The sequence below is a fragment of the Chiloscyllium punctatum genome, chromosome 21 (genome assembly GCF_047496795.1).
Source record: "Chiloscyllium punctatum isolate Juve2018m chromosome 21, sChiPun1.3, whole genome shotgun sequence".
NCBI lineage: Eukaryota > Metazoa > Chordata > Chondrichthyes > Orectolobiformes > Hemiscylliidae > Chiloscyllium > Chiloscyllium punctatum.
Genome location: NC_092759.1, coordinates 8,071,823 through 8,086,740, shown reverse-complemented (window position 1 = coordinate 8,086,740; position 14,918 = coordinate 8,071,823). Strand labels below are relative to the sequence as shown.

At 46.0% G+C, this 14,918-nt stretch overlaps 1 protein-coding gene across 1 annotated transcript in view; it reads left to right on the top strand.

The window, feature by feature from the left end:
- The window catches only part of LOC140492438 (equilibrative nucleobase transporter 1-like), a 29,574-nt gene extending 17,733 nt beyond the window's left edge, over nt 1-11,841 (top strand). The window contains exons 8-13 of the mRNA XM_072591328.1: nt 767-925; nt 5,833-5,952; nt 6,799-6,994; nt 8,553-8,676; nt 10,918-11,028; nt 11,431-11,841. Coding sequence (XP_072447429.1) covers nt 767-925; nt 5,833-5,952; nt 6,799-6,994; nt 8,553-8,676; nt 10,918-11,028; nt 11,431-11,841 — 1,121 coding nt within the window. The remainder of the gene's footprint in view (nt 1-766; nt 926-5,832; nt 5,953-6,798; nt 6,995-8,552; nt 8,677-10,917; nt 11,029-11,430) is intronic.
- The last annotated feature ends 3,077 nt before the right edge of the window (nt 11,842-14,918 follow it).

Below are 14,918 nucleotides of genomic sequence, written 5' to 3'. Positions count from 1 at the left end.
GCATGGACGAGTTGGACTGAAGGGTCTGTTTCCATGCTGTACATCTCCAAGACTCTTTGGTCGATAAGGGTACAATTGCAACATTTAAAGTACATTTGGAGAGGTACAAGAATAGGAAAGGTTCAGGGGTATATGGGCTAAACGCAGACAATTGGGACTGTTTCAGTTTGGGAAACCTGGTCAGCATGGACCAGTTAGGCTGAAGGGTTCAATTGCCGGTTCCATGCTGGAAATTGGGGCGGCACAGTGGCTCAGTGGTCAGCACTGCTGCCTCACAGCACCAGGGTCCTAGATTCAATTCCAGCCTTGAGTGACTGTCTGTGTGGAGTTTGCACAGTCTTCGTGGGTTTGGTCCGGTTTCATCCCACAGTCCAAAGATGTGCAGGCCAGATGAATTGGCCATGCTAAATTGCCTATTGTGTCAGGTGCTTTCATCGGGGGGGGGGGTGAGTTGCTCTTCAGAGGGTGGTGTGGACTTGTTGGGCCGAAGGGCCTGTTTCCACACTGTAGGGAATCTAATCTAATCTGAAACCTTGTGAGAATTAAGATAGTTTTGTGAAAAATCTCAAAAGGCCAATACAAAAAACTACCGTCTGTTGCCTCAGCTAATGCGATGAAAGGATTAAAATTTCGGCCTGCTGCTAGTTTTGATTTCATTTTTTGTTTTTCAGTGATCTGCGCAAGTACGGACTAGTTTCTCTCTTCTTCACCTCTTCCACCTTTTAATTCTTTGTTTGTCCCTCCCCCCACCCCCTCTCCTGCCAAGGAGTGGAAGAGGAGACCCCATCGTTCAGGAGCTGCATCTTCTCAAAGGTCTTCCTCACTCACCTGCTCTGGCTTTCAGTCATACAGCTGCGGCATTTCCTCTACATCGGTACCCTCAACCCCATGCTCAACCTGCTCACCAACGGTGATTCCGGGCAAGGTAAGGTGGCAGAGGATGGGACAGTTATGGGGGAGGGTGCCACTGGGGTGTTGAAAGGTAGATGGAGAGAAGATGAGAGACAAAGGCAATGGGAGCGAGGAAACAGATTGGCGCTGCTATGAGGTTTGGAAACAGAGAGATGCAAAAGACAGCAGGAGAAGCAAAACTGAAAGAGGACGTGCAGATTTATTGTGTGTAATGGGCACTATCAAGGCAACGGTTATTGCTCAGCTCTAACAATTCACTCGCCATTTCAGAGCGAGCATTCACATGAAGAATGGGCTGGGAAATCTCTCATTAGCTGTGCGTGCCAGTGGCCTAATGGATAAGGCACTGCCCTTGTAAGCCAGGGGTTGTGTGTTCTCAGATGGGCCAATGGGCTGAGAAGTGGCAGATGGGGTTTATTTTAGATAAATGCGAGGTGCTGCATTTTGGGAAAGCAAATCTTAAAAGGACTTACACATTTAATGGTAAGGTCCTAAGGAGTGTTGCTGAACAAAGAGACCTTGGAGTGCAGGTTCATAGCTCCTTGAAAGTGGAGTTGCAGTTAGATACGCTAGTGAAGAAGGCGCTTGGTATGTTTTCCTTTATTGGCCAGAGTATTGAGTACAGGAGTTGGGAGGTCATGTTGCGACTGTACGGGACATTGGTTGTGCCACAATGTTGGATCCTCATGTGGGTCCTCATGTGGTACTGTGGTAGCATTCCTGTCCCTGGATTGTGGCGACCCAGGTTCAAGCCACCCCTGATGTGTAGGGACATCTCTGAATGGGATGATTAGGGGAAAGCTCTCCATCCTTCCCTCCCTAAAGGTCCTTACTGTTTTTGACCACAATTAGTGGTGATTTCAGCCCAAGGTTTTTATTTCCAACTATCAACCTGTTCAGGGGTGTTATAACACACATCTAGAGCAGGTAGGAATCAAACCCTGGACTCCTGGCTCACAGGTAGGGACAGTACCACAGATTTATTAACTGCACTTAAATTTCACCAGCAGTCATGGTGTGATTTAAACCCGTCACGACAGATGGGTTTATGACCACGGAACATGAATTATGACCACGGAACATTGAAACATTGTCCCCATCGCTCCTGATAGAGGCAACAATGGGCATCAATAGTAATGAGAGTGAAAGCTGCAGAACAAGAATAGGGTCATAGAGTCATAGAGCTGGACAGCACGGAAACATACCCTTCAGTCCAGTGCTGACCAGATAACCTAACCAAATCTAGTCCCATTTACAGAGTCATAGAGATGTACAGCATGGAAACAGACCCTTTGGTCCAACTCGTCCATGCTGACCAGATATCCCAACCCAATCTAGTCCCACCTGCCAGCACCTGGCCCATATCCCTCCAAACCCTTCCGATTCATATACCCATCCAGATGCCTTTTAAATGTTGCAATTGTACTAGCCTCCACCACATCCTCTGGCAGCTCATTCCATACACGTACCACCCTCTAAGTGAAAATGTTGCCTCTTTGGTCTCTTTTATATCTTTCCCCTCTCACCCTAAACCTATGCCCTCTAGTTCTGGACTCCCCCATCCCGGGGAAAAGATTTTGTCTATTTATCCTATCCATGCCCTTCATGATTTTGTAAACCTCTATAAGGTCACCCCTCAGCCTCCAACACTCCAGGGAAAACAGCCCCAGACTGTTCAGCCTCTCCCTATAGCTCAAATCCTCCAACCCTGGTAACATCCTTGTAAATCTTTTCTGATCTCTTTCAAGTTTCACAACCTCCTTCCGATAGGTAGGAGACCAGAATTGCATGCAATATTCCAACATTGTGGCACAACCAATGTCCCGTACAGTCGCAACATGACCTCCCAACTCCTGTACTCAATACTCTGGCCAATAAAGGAAAACATACCAAGCGCCTTCTTCACTAGCGTATCTAAATGCAACTCCACTTTCAAGGAGCTATGAACCTGCACTCCAAAGTCTCTTTGTTCAGCAACACTCCTTAGGACCTTACCATTAAATGTGTAAGTCCTTTTAAGATTTGCTTTCCCAAAATGCAGCACCTCGCATTTATCTAAAATAAACCCCATCTGCCACTTCTCAGCCCATTGGCCCATCTGATCAAAATCCCGTTGTACTTTGAGGTAGCCTTCTTTGCTGTCCACTACACTCCAATTTTGGTGTCATCTGCAACCTTACTAACTGTACCTCTTATGCTGCCATCCAAATCATTTATATAAATGATTAAAAGTAGTGGACCCAGCACTGATCCTTGTGGCACTCCACATTTGCCAGCACCTGGCCCATATCCTTCTAAACCCTTCGATTCATATCCCCATCCAGATGTCTTTTAAATGCTGTAATTGTACTCCCCTTCACCACTTCCTCTGGCAGCTCATTCTATACATGCACCACCCTCTGTGTGAAAAAGTTACCTCTTAGGTACTTTTTAAATCTTTCCCCTCTCATCCTAAACCTATACCCTCTAGTTCTGGACTCCCCACCCCAGGGAAAAGACCTTGTCTGTTTATCCTATCCATGTCCCTCGTGTTTTTATACACCTCTATAAGGTCACCCCCTCAGCCTCCGACACTCCAGGGAAAACAGCCCCAGCCTGTTCAGCCTCTCCCTGTAGCTCAAAGCCTCCAACCCTCACAACATCTTTGTAAATCTTTTCAGAACCCTTTTGAGTTTCACAATATCCTTCCGAGGACAGGAGAGTTTCCTCCCTCTAATTTCAGGATGGCATCTGGTGACAGGGGATGTTCCGCACAGGTCAGTGTTAGGATCACAGCTATTGACGCTATACATGGACGATCTGGAATAAGGAACTGAGGGTGTTGTTGTTATGTTAGCAAATGATACAGAGATAGGTGGAGGGACAGGTAGTGTTGAGGAGGCTGTTGAAGGACACGGACAGCCTAGAATAGCGAGCAAGAAATACAGGATGGAATGTAATGTGGGAAAAGGTAAGGTTATGCACTTTGGGAGGAAGAATCAAAGAATAGACTATTTCCAAATGGTGAGAGGCTTCTAGAATCTGAAGCTGAAAGGGACTTACGAGTCCCGAGTTCAGGATTCTCTTCAGGTTAATGTGCAGGTTCAGTTGGCAGTTGGCTGTTAGGAATACAAGAACAGGGATGTACTGCTGAGGCTCTATTAGGCACTGGTCAGACTGCATTTGGATTACTGTGAGCAGTCTGGGGCCCCGTATCTAAAAAGGATGTGCTGGCCTTGGAGGGGGTCCAGAGGAGGTTCACAAGATTTATCCTGGAGCTGAAAACTCTATCATGTGAGGAGAGATTGAGGGCTGTGGGTCTGTACTCAATGGAGTTGAGAAGGATAAAGATGGGGTGGGGGGAGGAATCTGATGGAAATGTACAGAATGTTGAGAGGCCTGGATAGACAGAACGTGGAGAAGATGTTCCCATGAGTAGGAGAGTTGAGGGCCTGAGGGCACAGCCTCACAGTGAAGGGACAGTCCTTTCAAACTGAGATGAAAAGGAATTTTCTCAGACTTGAATCTTGGCCCGCATTGCTACAAGTCATTGAGTGCAACTAAGATTAGACTATACCCATTCCCCTACACCTAACACTACCCTGCACATCTTTGGACTGTGGGAGGAAACCGGAGGAAACCCACACAGACACAGGGAAAATGTGCAAACTCCACACAGATAGTTGCCCACGGTAGGAATTGAACCTAGGTCTCTGGTGCTATGAGGCAGCAGTGCTAACCACTGTGCCACCATGCCACCCAAATCAGAGATGGATTGATTCTAGATTAGTAAGGGGACTGAGGGTTACGGGGAGAAGGCAGGAGATTGGGATGGAGAAACAAATTAGCCATGCCTGAATAGTGGAGCAGACATGATGGGCTGAAAGGCCTTATTCTGCTCCTCTATCTCATGGACAGCGAAAGAATGCAGGGTAGAGTGAAGAGTTTAACTTCTGCTTTGACTCAGTTGGAGCAGGTGACATTTTGCTGATGGGTGCTGTCAAGGGAGGGGGGCGAGCTCCCTCTGTCTCAGGACTTCTCAGTCTCTTTGCCCGTGCAAGGGAGAAGTCTCAGCTCCATGTGAACCATACTCTCTGCACATTGAGCAGGAGTGCAGAGGCTGTTACTGGAGTGACAATACAGGAACATCAGCTGAAAAGCAACAACATTGGATTAAGTGTTAGGAATTCAGCTCGGAAATCCATTGTTTGTGCTCTGACATCAAACTCTAATATCAGCAATGGTGAACATGGAGAAACCACATTGTGGTCACAAGCATCTGGGGCGCCAATGTATTTTGGGAGGTGTGTTTATAAGAAACAATCTGACCTGTCGTTTCTAAGTGGGTGCTAGAATATGGTTTTCAGTTTTCCCCTACGTTTAACTCTTATCTTTCAACCTCACTTTTCGGGGCAAATAAAACCACCCCTTCCAGAAAGCCAATGCGTGAGATGTGTAACTGGTTCACTTCAATCAGTTTTATTTGGAAGGCTCCTTTGGGCGACATGTTGGCGCAGTGGTTAGTACTGCTGCCTCACAGCACCAGGGACTTGGGTTCGATTCCTGCCTCAGGCACTGTAAGTAATCTGTCTGTGTGGAGTTTGCATATTCTCCCTGTATCTGCGTGGGTTTCCTCTGGGTGCTCTGGTTTCCTCCCACAATCCAAAGATGTGCAAGTTAGAGTGAAATGGTCATGCTAAATTGCCCACAGTGTTAGGTGCATTAGTCAGGGTAAATATAGGGTAGGGGAATGAGTCCGGTTACTCTTTGGAGGGCCAGTGTTGACTTGTTGGGCCGAAGGGCTTGTTTCTACACTGTAGGGAATCTAATCGCTGTAAAAGCTCAGTAGCACCAGCTTTCAGAAAATAATATGTACAAGCCTTAGCAGTTCAGTGTTAAAGTGACAATTTCCTCCTCCCTCTTCTTGTTTTGGTTCCTCAGTAAGCAGACTGACGAACGCCTTTGCCATCACACAGATGTGCAGTGTTTTTTGTGCCCCATGGAACGGCCTGATTATGGATCGACGCAAAGACAAAAGGAAACGAGCAGCCGGTTTCTCAGGTAATTCAAGTGTCCCTGTGCATTTCAGTCCCCATCCTCCATCACCCCCAGTTCCGAATACAGAAGGCAATTCATCAAATTGTACTCTGCACCCCGATCACGCCCAGTCTCAGATCATCCAGGTTTTCATTCTACTCAGAATGAGGGCATCACCGGCTGGGCTCGCATTTATTGCCCATCCCTAATTACCCAGAGGTCAGTTAAGAGTCATCCATATTGCTATGGTCTGGAGTCACATGTAGGCCAGTCCAGATAAGGTTGGCAACTTCCTTCCCTAAAGGGCATTAGTGAGGCAGATGGCTTGTCCTTGATAATGGTTTCACAGTCAACACTAAACCCCTGATTCCACATATATATTGAATTCAAAATCCACGGTCTGCTGTGGCTGGATTCGAGCCAAGGTCTCTAGACAATAACTGGGGTCTCTGGATAAGTAGTCTATTGCTAATGCCACTAGGCTATTGCATCCACATAAAACATGGTGATCATTCCCACGCCTGGGTAATCCAGGTTTAAACACTCTGATCATTCCCACGCCCGGGTAATCCAGGTTTAAGCACTCCGATCACTCCCATTCCCGGATAATCCAGGTTTACGCACTCTGCTCCCACTTTGATGCTGCTGTGCTGTGGTCTGAATGTTTCTCTTCCCCATAGGCAGGGATTGTCATCCCAGCTGGTTTGGTGATTACTGAGCTCTGATTCAATGCGTTTGTTTGTTTTGTTTTGCCCCCACCTCTTCATTCCACCTCTCCCCTCCCCCTCCTACTGCCCCCTCTGCTCTCCTCATCCTCTTGTCCCCTGCCCTCTTCCTCTGACCCCTGCCCCCTCCCCCTCCCCGCCCCAGCGGACTGTGCCACCTCGAAGAAGCTGGATGCCATGATGGCAGCTGTCCTCTCTCTGACCGTTACTGTCACACACGCCGTCCTGTTCGCTGTCTGTGCCACCATCCCTGTGCTCCAGGTTCAGTACCTGACCTTCATCCTCCAAGTGATCAGCCGCACTTTCTTGTATGGAGGGGACGCAGCATTTATCTCTCTCATGTAAGTCAGTGCCTGATTTCTCACTGGTGGCCCTAATGGCATTGTTGATTTTTGACACCCAGGTAGTGCTTTGGGGACCCACGTTCAAACCCACCCATGGCCCTTGGTGGAATTTAAATTCAATGAAATAAAATCTGGAATAAAGAGTCTACCAATGATTGTGAAACTATTGTCGATTGTTGGAAAAACCCATCTGGTTCCCTAATGTCCTTTAGGGAAGGAAATCTGCCATCCTTACCTGGCCTAGCCTACATGTGATTCCATCCCCACAGCAATGTGGTTGACTCTGAGCTGCCTGTCCAGCAATGCCCACATCTCGTGAGTGAATTAAGAATTTTTAAAATTGCACTGAATGCAGTTGCACTGTTAGGATTGGTTCCTGTGCCCTGCATTCTCTCACTGGGTCTTATGTCAGTGACTATGAGCAGAGACCCCTCTCAGGCGTGACACTATCACCTGGAAAGGATTCAGCTGTGGAAGAGATCAGAACCAGCTGCCAGGAAATGTCAGACAGTGAGTTCTGTGAAGGAATTCAGGGGAGAGCTCCTGAATCAACGAAAGGCCAGAATGTGAAGCCCACTATCATAATAAGTGGCTATGAACAATGACGTCATTACATTCCGAGGAAGGCTGAACAGACACTCGACCGGGCAATATTTTCAGTGCATCAGTGATAGAAGCGTGGGCCATTCAGCCCCTTGAGCCTCCTCCGCCATGCAATACAATTATGGCCAATCTTATCTCGACCTCAACTCCACACTCCTGCCCACTCTTCAACCTGTTATTCATTAAAAATCTGTCCATCTCCTCCTTAAGCTTACTCAATGTCTCAGCATCTTGGGGAGTGAATTCCACAACCCTTTGAGAAAAGTAATTTCTCCTCGTGTCTGCCTTAAATCTTCCACTCCATATCCTAAAAGTATGGCCTTAGGTTGTCCCCATGAGGAAACATCTCCTCTACATCTGCCTTGTCCATCCCCTTTAGCATTTTATAGGCCTCAATTATATCTCCTCTCATTCTTCTAAACTCCAGAGAGTGTAGGCCAGAACTAGTATTACTCCATCAGGAAATGCAGGCGTCCCTTGTCCATCCCTTTAGGCCATTGGAGCTGCTCAGAGACAACCAGGTCAATGTGAGTTTGAGTCACAGGCCCACATGTAGGCCACACCATGTTAAAGATGTCAGCCTCCCTTGCCCAAGCTGCAGCTATAGAACATAGAACATAGAAAAATACAGCGCAGTACATCGCTGCTGTCACGGAGAGGAGCTGATAATACAGAAAATTTGTTTCAAAACAAGCTTTAAATTTGAGTTCTGTCACCTTGACATGACAGGATTTGGAATCATTTCTCAAAAGACAGCAGCAGCCTGGGTTAGGCGACCGCTGGCACCGTGCTATTACCGTGAAACTGCAATTCTACTGAGGTGGGCATGGCTCAGTATCAGATGTGAATGAGGTGCCTCGTCTTATGCATAAACGCGAACAGCAACCTGTGCAGGGTGGAATACGATGAAGTTTGATTTGATATTCCCTTCCATCTCTCTCCTCTTGTGCAGGTTCCCTTCCTGCCATTTTGGGAAGGTCTATGGACTGATGCAAGCTCTCTCGGCTGTTATTTCTCTGCTTCAGTACCCATGCTTCACTTTGATCCAGGGGCCCTTGCACGGTGATCCATTTTATGTGAGTAACAGTATGTAATGATGACTCAATTCGAAGTCAGAGATTGAGCTGGCAATGAAGATGCAAACGTCATTAATTTGGATGACGGAGAGTATCTCACCCATCTCCTGTGGTTCTGCACAAAGACAGACTTGTTGATCTTTAAGGGGCCCAATTCTCTCCCTAGTTATTTAATGTATTTGTAGAATCTCTTCTGATTCTCCTTTACATTTTTTCCAAAGCTAGCTCATGTAGACAAGGAGGAGGCTGGAAGCAGGTCAGGTAGATTAGATTCCTTACAGTGTGGAAACAAGCCCTTCGGCCTAACAAGTCCACACTGACCCGCCAAAGCGCAACCCACCCAGACCCATTCCCCTACATTTACCCCTTCACCTAACACTATGGGCAATTTAGCATGGCCAATTCACCTAACCTGCACATTTTTGGATCGTGGGAGGAAACCGGAGCACCCAGAGAAAACCCACGCAGACATGGGGAGAATGTGCAAACTTCACACGGTCAGTCGCCTGAGGCGGGAATTGAACCCGGGTCTCTGGCGCTGTGAGGCAACAGTGCTAATCACCGTGCCATTGTGCCACCCACGATGGTAGCATCAGGAGGTGGTGAAGTCAACAATTCAGGTATTACCCTTCTTCAGCTATCTTATGTCTCATTTTGCTCTCCTCATTTCCTTCTCAAGTGTACTCCTACTGACGGTGTACTCCTACAGGGATTCACTCAATCCCAACTGTTCCTTTTTCTTGACCAGAGCCTCAGGGTAGGCTGGGCTGTTTTTCCTGGAGCGTCAGAGGCTGAGGGGTGACCTTATAGAGGTTAATAAAATCATGAGAGGCATGGGTAGGATGAATAGACAAGGTCCTGGAGTGGGGGAGTCCAGAGCTAGAGGGAATAGGTTTATGGTGAGAGGATAAAGATTTAAAAGGGAGCTGAGAGGTAAGGTTTCCACATGCGTGCATGGAACGGGCTGCTAGAGGAAGTGTTCAATGCAGATACAATTGCAACTTTTAAAAGATATTTGGACAGTTACATGAATAGGAAAGCTTTAGAGGGCAATAGGACAAATACAGTCAAATGGGATTAGTCCAGTTTGGGAAACCTGGTGGGTAAGGACGAGTTGGGCTGAAGGGTCTGTTTCCACATTGTATGACTGTGTGGCTAGGGAGATTTCCAGGGAGAGAGAGAGCATGTGAGCAAGAGAAAGGGAGAGAGAGAGAGAAAAAAACTCTGACACAGACATGTTGACACACAGAAAGACATTCCTCAAATGGAATTTGCGATGCCTCCACTATTGGATTGGTTTCAAAGGCGAGGTCATCCCCAGATCTTTAAGAGTCCTGAATCTGTGGAAAGTCTAAGTTAAACCCTCAACACACCCCATAAAATTAAAGTAAAAACACACAATAACAAATCACAATGTAATGCATGGGACATACTTTATTTGCAGTATCAATATCACGATAGATCACAGTATTTGAAATATATAATTCTTTTGCTGATTTATCAAGAGTGCCAGCTGATAAGGTGCAGGTTAAACCCACGCTCATATAGTAGCATGTGCCTGTGGGACTGTATACATCACTGGGTAGATGAGAAATAATGTCGAGTGTTTAATGGACGTGTGCAAGAATGCACTTGAATGCAATCACAAATGAGGAAGCGGAGTTGTTTGAAGAAAGTTCATATTGTTCTCTTTGGGACAGAGAAGCTAAACAGAAGACTTTATGGGGTATATGAAAACTTGAAATATTTTGACAGGGAAAAAGTGAAGAAGCTGGTGACAGTGATTCCATATTAATATAAGCAGGACAACAATTTCAGATGGTGAACCAGAGGTGACTTGGTGGTACATCTGTTCAAAGAATGAATGATGATGATTTGGAATTAATTGGAAGGGGATGAGAGTTATAATTGCAGGATTCAAACAAGGACATGATAAACACAAGAAAAGTTGTGACAACTGAAAATTTCAGTACAAATCCCAACAATTCGGCGCCGGGGGGGGTAAGATTGTACAGTGGAGTCCAGTAGATAGTTCTTTCAAAAAACAATCCGAGGCGTATTGGGCAGATCGCTCAGCTGTGCTGTAATAGGCAAAGGTTTAGAGGGAAATAGGCCAAATGCGGGTGAATGGAGTGAGTTTACTTTGGGATACCTGGTTGATGGGAACTGTGTGAGATGACTTCAGACTGGAGATTTGCTCTCTCATTTTATTTTTCTTGTTATTGTGAACGTACGGGGCAGCTGAATCTTGGATTCATCGCCATGCTAATGCTAGCGTACATCCATCCTGTAAACGTCTACCTCCACTGCCGACAGGAGAGTCAGAGGGAAAGCACGTGCACACATCACTGGGTAAACTCGCAGCTCGGGAAGGATGACGGGCAGGAAAGATTGGGATAAAGTGCTGTGCACAGATCATGGTATTTGCTGGGCAGACAAGGGTATTGTGCAGATGGGCAGATGGCCACCATAATCAGCATGAGAATGAGCACTACAAGACAACAGTCTCTGCATCAATGTCAGCAAGAGAACAGTCTCTCCACTAACATCAGCAAAACAACAGTCTCTCCATCAATGTCAGCAAGACAGCAGTCTCTCCATCAACATCATCACGACAACAGTCTCTCCATAAACGTAAGCAAGAGTACAGTCTCTCCATCAAGTCAGCAAGACAACAGTCTCTCCACCAACATCAGCAAGAGAACAGTCTCTCCATAAACGTAAGCAAGAGAACAATCTCTCCATCAACATCAGCAAGACAACAGTCTCTCCATCAGCGTCAGCAAGACAACAGTCTCTCCATCAACGTCAGCAAGACAACAATCTCTCCATCAACATAAGCAAGACAACAGTCTCTCCATCAACGTCAGTAAGAGAACAATCTCTCCATCAACATCAGCAAGAGTACAGTTTCTCCATAAGCATCAGCAAGACAACAGTCTCACCATCAACATCAGCAAGACAACAGTCTCTCCATCAGCGTCAGCAAGACAACAGGCTCTCCATCAGCTTCAGCAAGACAACAGTCTCACCATCAACATCAGCAAGACAACAGGCTCTCCATCAGCTTCAGCAAGACAACAGTCTCACCATGAACATCAGCAAGACAACAGTCTCACCGTGAACATCAGCAATACAACAGTCTCCCAATCAACATCAGCATGAGAACAGTCTCTCCATTAACATCAGCAAGACAACAGTCTCACCATGAACATCAGCAATACAACAGTCTCCCAATCAACATCAGCATGAGAACAGTCTCTCCATTAACATCAGCAAGACAACAGTCTCCACGAACATCAGCATGAGAACAGTCTCTCCACCAACATCAGGAAAATGAAGGAGCTGGTCATTGACATGCGGAAGTGGAGTGGAGAGCATGCCCTATCTACATCAATGGAAATTCGACATGGTCCTCAATGCCTTACCAATGTTTATAGGTGCACCTCAGATAGTATCCTATCATGATGCATCACAGTGTGATATGGCAACTACTCTTCCCAAGACCGCACAAAACTACAGAGAGTCATGAGCCCAGTACATCACACAAACCAGCCTTCCTGCCATTAACTCCATCTATTCATCCCACTGCCTTGGAAAAGCAACTAACATGATCAGAGACCCCTCCCACCCCAGTTATGTGATCTTCCACCCTCTTCCATTGGGCAGAAGATACAAAAGTTAGAAATCCCGTACAAACAGATTTAAGAACAGCTCCTTTCCTGTTGGTATCAGACTTTTGAATAAACCTCTCAAAATATTACAGTCTATCTCGCTCTCTTTCTCTCTCTGCACCTTTTCTGTGGCTGTAACATTGTATTCTGCACTTTGCTCCATTACCCTGATGTCCTTTCTTGTGTTATGACCTGCCTGAATAGCACATAAAACAATAGTTCTCACTGTATCATGATGCTTGTGCCAATAATAAATCGAATCAAAGATTCTATGCAGAAACATCACGTTTGTTTTCTTTGGATTGCATTTTCTTCACAGCAGGAGATCCACAAAACATCAGAGTGTTGGTTGTGAGGACACCAACAGTGCAGACTCTATGGCTCCCTCTGGAGACATGGACCAGGATTGTCATTTCAGATTTTAATTGCAGAGCAGGACTTGACTCTGAGAGGAACATCCAACATGACTCTACAATGCCCAACTTCAAGGCATTTTTACAAAATGCATTGTTGCATGTTTCATTCATAACTTTTCACGATCTCAAAGCAGTACCTCAATTGCCCATGAACATGCTGCAGCTACATGGGTGCCCAGTTATGTTTATAAACATTGTTTATTGTGTGATAACATATGACGAGCAGGACTGTGCAATGGTTTGACTGAAGACTCCTTGCTATCAAAACCAGTGTCACACAGGACTGTGACATTACAGTAACACCATGTTTGATTGCTTCAAATGTTTCCCTAGACGTGACCAATAAATTATTGCACTGACAGCAAACTGATTAATTGACATGTTCACCATTGTCTGAAAGAGAATTGAGTTTGTCCTGATTATCAGGAAGAGCAAAATGCCCAAAAGCAGGGCAATAATGTTGCAAATCCAATGTTTTCAATCCAGATTCATAGTAATATATTGGAAAATATACTTCATTCCACATAATGAAACCCCAAAGACAAGGGATAACAAGGGACCTGAACCTCATATAACTCCCTCCAGCTGCTATCAGTTCTGCTGGGCATTTCCAGAATTTTTTACTTCTTTCTCCATATTTCGATAGTACCTTCTTATTAGCTTTAATGTTGTGTCCGTGTTGCGAGGAAAGTTTAGAGTTTGTTACTTTATCTCTCCCACCTGTTAGAAACTTGCTCTGTTATCAATGCCATCCCTCTACTGTTTCAAGTTGAAGAAGAGGCAGGATCTCATCCAAATTAATTTTTATTGACTCATGGGATGTGGGTGTGGCTGGCTGGGCCAGCATTTCTTGCCCATCTCTAGTTGTCCCCTTGCGAAGATGGAGGTGAGCTGCCTTCTTGAACCACTACTGTCCGTGTGCTGTGGGCTGATCTTTAATGCCCTGAGGAAGGGAATTCCAGGATTCTGACTCAGAGACAGTGAACAAACAATGATATATTTCCAAGTCAGGATGGTGAGTGGCTTGGAGGGGAACTTGCTGGTGTTCCCATGTTTCTGCTGTCCTTGTCCTTTCAGACGGAAGTTGTCAGGAGTTTGGAAGGCGCTGTCTGAGGATCGTTGGTGAATTTCTGCAGTGCATCTTATAGATGGTACACAGTCCTGCTACTGAGCGCTACTGGGTGGAGGGAGTGGATTCTTGTGGATGTGGTGCCAATCAGTGTCAAGTTTCTTGAGTGTTGTTGGAGCTGCACCAATCCAGGCAAGTGGGGAGTATTCGATCACACTCCTGACTTGTGTCTTGTAGATAGTGGGCAGGCTTATGGGGGAAGAGTGTCAGGATTGCGATTTTGCTACCAGAAAGGGAATTTCATTCCTGCAGGTCACTGCTGAAGATAAGTCCACCATTCATACAAAGGGAATCACTCACTCTGTACAGAATGGGACACTTATAAACGTTGGGATCACGATTGGGATGAGTGGAGATCTGGAGAGATGTCTGATGGAGAGATGAGAAAGTGATGCTATCGAAACACAGAGAGGGTGAGAAGGATTAAACAGAAAGGGAGAGAGGCAGCATTAGAGTGAGGGCGAGGAATAGGAAAAGTAGTGTGAAAGTCTGGGAAATGGGAGATGAGATGGAAGAAGAAGACAGAAGAGAGAATGAAAGAGAAGCAGCAGCAGATGAAATGAATGGCAAGAGGAGGAGATAGCAGACACACAGACTCTCACATGCACACTCAGGCACACATAGAGACAGATACCCACACAGACCCAAACATACTCTCACATACACACAGAGGCAGACAGGGATAACAAACACTGACACACACACACATAGACACTGACACACAGAAACAGTCTGTCACACACGCATATGCATACTATCACAGAGACGCACACATAGAGAGATATAAACACAGCCAGACAGACACATATTCTCACATTCACACACAAACACACACACAAACGGTCACACAGACATACACAGAGTGATATACACAGACATACAGACACACATGCATAAACACAGTCACACACAGTGATATTCACAGACAGACACACACACGCGCACACACACACATACACACTAGCTGATGAGTAGCTCAGATATCTGTGTTGTTCATCAGCTCATCTCCTGGTCTCTAGAGCC